Consider the following 6,736-nt stretch of genomic DNA (forward strand, 5'->3'; position numbering starts at 1 on the left):
CCTCAAATTACTTCTCACGTTACACGTTTATACGCATCACGGCGTTCCCCACATGGTCGCCGCCCGGCAGCTTCATGGCGGCCTGGTAGGTGACGCTCGCGGCCAGGATCGCGAGCACCGTCATGTACTTTCGCCTGGCACTATTCCCACTCTTGTGTCGCCGCCTCATTGCCCTGTCGCCGGCCGGACTTGGCCGTGATGAGTTGCTGTCTTCTCCTCCATTAATTGGCTTCGCCGAATATGAGCAGGACCAGCAGCGCCATGGCCGTGATGGCAATCAGCATGATTACGACGGCGACCAGGACGAAGACGTACATGGACGTCTGTGGATCGGGGATGGTCCCGCTGAGGTAGGCACCCATCAGGCCGAACAGGGCGATCACCATGCACACGTACAACACGTAGCACCGTATGCCCGGCTTGTACAGGTTCGGGTTTCACTAGCAGGATGATGAGCGTGATGGACACCATGAAGCTCGTCGAGTTGCAGTAGAAGAACGCTTGGTACCTCAGCCCGTATGTGTTGGCCATGATGGGGTCTCCCGCACGGCGCACCTCCCCGAAGTCATCCGTCCAGAAGCCCCCCGGCGGTGTCAGTCCAGCCTGGTAGGTGATGGTAGCCACCGGGATGGCGAGAAGCAGGAGGCACTTGCGCCTCTTCTCCAGCTTCCTGTTGTCCTCGTTACTCATGTCTCACCATATTGCCCTGGTTTTTCTTAATTAAATATCACCATATTTATACTTTACTATTGCAACGGATAAATATAATATCACACACTCTAGCTGAATAAATGATAAAAAATATCACACATCGAACAAGTATAGTTCAAGATCCCCACGACTCCATGCTTCTCTATTTCAAGCTGTGGCTACCCCTCTAAAAAATAGTAGCTAGCTTGTCCTGACCCGAGTAGCATGGTCCACAGCCTCGCAGAGATTGTGTCATCCATTCCTAAAATATTCTCCAGTGAACTTGCATACTACCTAACATCCAAAATTATAGGACTAAAAGATGCATTATGCATTTCAGATCAATTTATTTTTAAATGATTTAGAGTAGAATGATTGTGCTTGAAACAACATAAGTAGGCTGACATGAAGTACTTGGTGCAAGTTATCCTCAGGGGCCATTCACACATACATTGAGCGAGGCATGGGATTGCGGCGGCCATCTGTCCCTGTAGATAATTGCCAGAACTAATTATGTGTGCTCAAATCGGTACAAGTAGCTAAAACAGGAAGCAATGACCACCAGCCAAGTCATTATCATCAAATTCAGTAGAGGAAAAAACTATGTCCAGATCCAAACTTTAGACATGGTTTTCTGTTCTTATATATGTGTTAGTTATATTTTGCAAGTATATACTGAGTACACAGCAATTTTCTTTTGTATGATGCAAAGTGCACTTCATTGGGTCATTCTAAGCTTAAAGTAAATTGGAAATTGTTGGGTCATTCTAAGATGAAAATGTCTCAATGGGGAAATTCGTTGGGTCATTCTAAGCTGAAAATTTCTTTATATTTTCCAAAAGGGCTGACTCTAGGCTTAAAGTACCAGTCTTTACAAGTAGAGATCATACATATTGTCATGAAAATCTCACACGGTTTTCTGTACATATAAACATCACTAATCTGGGTCTTGACTACTGTATAAAATAGAAATAATGCAATGCAGTTGTTGTACAACTCAAGTGTTTCACATGGGCTTAATTATTTTGGCCGGGAACAGTTCTTTATTCTGATTCGGAAACGATTATACACTCTATTAATATTAATAAAAGAAATGTAAGAAGAAGGTATATGCTAAACTGTCAAAGTACAAAATATTCAGACTCTAGGCTTAATATAGAGGGGCAGAAGGATTAGCTATACAATGAAGATAATCTGAAATTTAGTTGTGTGTTATGAAGCAAACAACAGATAACACATACCATCCAGATTTCCCCATTGAGAAACGTCATCCGATTTCATTGGCTCACACTACAATCAATGAATATCAGATCAGGTAAACTGAAAAATAGCTTCATGTAAACATCAAAGTAAGCTGGAATCCAAATCACTGAAGCCTCATGTAAACGGTTAGCTTGCATCAAAGTGACCTTGTTGTCTAGTGTTTAACTCTTTGATGCAAGGTATCAAATCTCAACACTGAAACTCTAGTTTAATATGCGATCCAAATATTTCAAAGCAACAGTTAAGCATCAAGACCGTAGAGTGTTGTCGATTCTAGAAATAAGCATACAAAGACTACACTACCATTTTCCAGTATATAGTATATACACTACCAAATCCATAATGTCCAGTCTCGGCCAATCTAGCATTGCTGGTGTCGAATTGATCTTAACCTTATAATAAGAGGGTGTGCTTCTTTAACCAGCACTCAGTTTAAAAAATTATGAAGCGGTGGTTCCTGAAATCTGACCATGTGTGTGCTTCTCTGGTCTAACTGAACACCGGTGCTCTGTTTCAGTTCGTGGGTGCTCTATGCATGTCATGGATGGGATACTCACTTTCATAACCAGTCGGTCTTCATGATGTGCATAGTACGGCGAGTAGAGGTAAGATTGGGATCGAGGCTGAGAGAGCAAGGGAGAGGGAGAGGAACCTGTAGAACCAGTAGGCGCTGGTACACTGTTGAGGTCCTCGCGCTGCCCATCGGCCCTTGCTCTTAAGGCCTGGTTTCTCGTCTTGTTCCCCAAGTCCCCATCCCCGGCCAGCCCATCCACACTCTCGCACGACTGCGACATGTCGGCACAGTGCGTGACTTTGCTCCTTGACTCAGCCGCTCGTCACCAAGGGGTGGAGGAAGATGTTGATGGAGGGAGTTCCGGCAAAGCCGGCAGAACAGCGTCACGGCAACGCCGAGCACCCCCAGAACGGACGGACGGAGAAGAAGACCGGTCGCGCGGCCGCGTGTGGTGGCGGCGGCGCCGTACCCTTACGCATCGAGAGGGAGATCCCGTGCTCGTGTGTGTTGCTGTTTTTTTTTTACAAATGTGCTCCCCCATCCATGAGGCCCAGCCCACCAGGAACGAAACGCTTTCTCTGTTCGGCACTTAAAAACAGTATCGCGGGTGGAGTTACCGAAAAGCACAGGAACCTTTTTGAAAAATGGCACGACGTGAGCAGAGAGATGCAATCTGTGCTTTATTATTAGGTAAAGATAAAGATACAGTCATAAATATATATATTTCCATATGATAAAAATAAATTAATACCTGCCAGCACAGAAAATTATATAGTAACATTTCCCTTCATATATTTTTCTGCATGGAGTTTTCCTTTCATACTACTCATTTAGGGCCCGCTTGGATTCGGTGTAAGATATTACATCCGGATTTTGTATACACTTGTATTATACCGGCCGCAGCGTGAGTTTCGCCGGGAGAAAAAACGACGCCCAGAGGTCTGTATCGTTTTTACAGGGGTATTGAGAGGCCAAACGCTAATCCAAGCGGAGCCTTAGAGGTAGCACATTAAAGCGTATATAATCATCAGCCAAACGTTAAAAACAAGGGCTATATTAATACGTACGGGACTCGTATGCGTCTGGTGGAATCAATTCCTTTCCTCCCCATAGCAAAACGACCAAGATACGTAAGTAAGAACAATGGAGTGTCATCGTGCTATTAGTTTGGTCGTGCTCGTGCTCGTGCCGTTGCTCCGGTGGCCGGTGCTGAGCTCTGCATCGGTGCCGGTGTCAAGGACCATCACCGTGGACAGTAAAGGGGGAGGAGATTTCAGGAGGATTCAGTCGGCGGTGAACCTCGTCCCGGACGGCAACCGCGAGTGGGTCAGGATCCACGTCCGGGCAGGGCGGTACAGGTTCATCTTCTACATACTGGGTAGTTCGGCATGTGGTAAGCAAGTATGGTTATGATGGCACATATGGTGCATGCAGGGAGAAGGTGACCATCCCAAAGGAGAAAGGCTACATCTTGCTCGAAGGGGAGGGCCACTCGAGCACGGAGATCTACTTCAACGACCACGCCCACGGCAGCACCGACGGCCTGATGCGCCGTGGCGCCGACGTGATGCAGACGTACGAGACCGCCACCTTCAGTGTCTACGCTAACGACTTCGTCGCCCGGGACATCGCCTTCACCAACACGCACAACGGCGTCAACAAGAGCCACGTCACCCAAGCGCTCGCGGCGATGGTTGACGGTGACCGGATCGCCTTCCACCGCTGCGCCTTCAACGGCTTCGAGGACACGCTCTGCGACAACACCGGCCGGCACTACTTCCGTGAATGCGTCATCAAGGGCGGGGTCGACTTCATCTTCGGCTACGCCCGGTCCATCTACGACGGCTCCACCCTTGTGTCTAACATACCCCCGCGGTACGGCCGCCGCCGTGCCGGGTGGGTGACGGCGCACGCTGGGCGCCACGCCGGCAACCCCGGCGGTTTTGTGTTCAAAGGCGGGGAGCTCCGAGGCACCGGGCGCCAGTATCTCGGACGCGCGTGGAACAAATACGCCACCGTCGTCTACTACCACGTGAACATGTCCAACATCGTCGTCCCACAGGGGTGGGCTCCATGGTACGCCGGCAGCGAGACTAACGACGTCCTGTTCGCAGAGGTTGGGTGCACCGGACCGGGGTCAAACATGGCCAATAGAGTGCCGTGGGAGAAGCATCTGACCGAGGGGGAGGTAGAGAAGTTCGTGAACATGAGCTTCATCGATGACGGTTGGCTAAGCAAGCAGCCATAGCCGCCGGGGATCGATCGGATCACGAGTAGCTGGCTGCATACATATGGCATAGGAAATAGCAGAATGAATTGCTAGCATACAACCATGTCACCTTGCGCGCGGTCTAGAGAGGAAGGGACCCGCCTTCTTTTTTTTCCACAAGAAAAGGACTTTATTTCTCAAAAACAATAGAAAGGTGATTTACAATAAGGTGAGAAATAAAATCCGGGATTGAATTCTATCCCAAACTTTAGAAGATCTACTACTATGGGAAAACTTTCCAATGCTATCTGCTACTCCATTACCTCCCCCAGAACATTTTATAACTTCAAACTCGGACAAGTTGAGCACCAGTTCTTTGCATTCCGAAACCACAACCATTCACTACCGGAAACCGGCCCTACCCCGACGGCCAAATCAATACCGACGGCTGCCGTCGGCCTACTTTGAGCTATGCCGACAGCCACGACTTGGCCGTCGGCGTATCTTGGCCGTCGGGCTACCACGAGCTAAGCCGACGGCACCCGTCGGCATACAACAGTCGTCGGCCCAGCTGCGAACACGGCGACAGCAACCGTCGCATATCCAGGCCGTCGGCATACCCGTGGGCCCGGCGACCCCGCCCGTGACCAGCGGCTAACGTCGTCAAATCTATGCCGACGGGCTGGACGGGCGGCCGTCGGCATATATCGTCATGCCACGTCACTGATCCGATGCGCACCGTTCATGAGCTAAGCCGACGGCTGCCATCGGCATACCCGCCACGTCAGCGATCCGCGGCACGCCGCCCGCCGCCTAAAACCTGGCCGTCTCTATGCCGACGGCATAGTAGACTCTTTTTTCATATGTATTTTTTAAGCTTTTTTATGTATTATTATATAAACTAACATGTAGCATGTTAAATATAAACATACATATGAATATATATGTAGTTTGTATTTTTTTCATATATTATGAATATATATATATATGGTTTGTATTTTTCGAGCACGTTAATAATGTGCGGTCATGTTCTTTTGAATATAGATCATTATATTTTATTAAAATCAAAAACAGCTATGCCGGCAAAAGTTTTGTGGCGGTTGCAAACGCCCGACACCCGTCTCCAGAGTGTGACCCCCCTCACGTCCGCGGTGTGCCCCCCTCATGGACGGCGCCGGCACCTGGAGGGGGGAAACGGACGCGTCGGGTCTACACGGTGGATGTAGCTGTGGGTTTGGCCCGGATGTTGCTCCCGGGTGTCCCTAAGGGTGACCTGACACAACCGGGTGTAGAGGTCCACTGGTCAAAGCCCATCCGTGGGAAGTCAAAAGGCTAGATCTCGTGGTCAACCGCTCCACGGTTAGGCGGGACGGGGGCCCTGGGGGGGGGGGGGTAGCAATGCCACCGGAGCATCGTACCGGACCCTCATACATGTGTGAGGTGGTGTTGTGGCATGTTCAAAGAGGCGGCACGCATCTCAGGGGCGTGGCCCCCCTAACGGACGGCGCCGCCGCCGGCACCTGGAGGGGGGAAAACGGACGCATCGGGTCTACACGGAGGGGATGTAGCTATCGGTTTGGCCCGGATGTTGCTCCCAGGTGTCCCTCTGAGCTGACCTAACACAACCGGGTGGAGAGGTCCACTGTTCAAAGCCTGTCCGTGGAAAGTCAAAGGGCAAGATCTCGTGGTCAACCGCTCTAGGGTTAGGCAGGACAGGGGCCCTGGGGGGGTAGCAATGCCACCGGAGCATCGCACCGGGCCCTCATACATGCGGGGTGGTGTGGTGGCATGTCCGAAGAGGCGGCACGCGTCTCCGGGGTTTGGCCCCCCTCACGGACGGCGCCACCGCCGGCACCTGGAGGGGGGAAACGGACGCGTCGGGTCTACACGGAGGGGATCTTGCTGTGGGTCTGGCCCGGATGTTGCTCCAAAGTGTTCCTATGGGCTGACCTAACACAACCGGGTGGAGAGGTCCACTGGTCAAATCCCGTCCGTGCAAAGTCAAATGGCTAGATCCCGTGGTCAAACGCTACAGGGTTAGGCGGGTTGGGGGCCCTGGG

At 50.7% G+C, this 6,736-nt stretch overlaps 1 protein-coding gene across 1 annotated transcript; it reads left to right on the forward strand.

Annotated features, from left to right (window-relative positions):
- The first annotated feature begins 3,610 nt into the window (after positions 1-3,610).
- Positions 3,611-4,715, forward strand: LOC123040716 (probable pectinesterase 66). The gene is made up of 2 exons (XM_044463488.1): positions 3,611-3,825; positions 3,902-4,715. Exons 1-2 carry the CDS (start codon positions 3,611-3,613, stop codon positions 4,713-4,715), a joined length of 1,029 nt encoding a protein of 342 aa, XP_044319423.1.
- Positions 4,716-6,736: the final 2,021 nt, after the last annotated feature.

The sequence above is a fragment of the Triticum aestivum genome, chromosome 2B, assembly GCF_018294505.1.
Source record: "Triticum aestivum cultivar Chinese Spring chromosome 2B, IWGSC CS RefSeq v2.1, whole genome shotgun sequence".
In the NCBI taxonomy this organism is placed as follows: Eukaryota; Viridiplantae; Streptophyta; class Magnoliopsida; order Poales; family Poaceae; genus Triticum; species Triticum aestivum.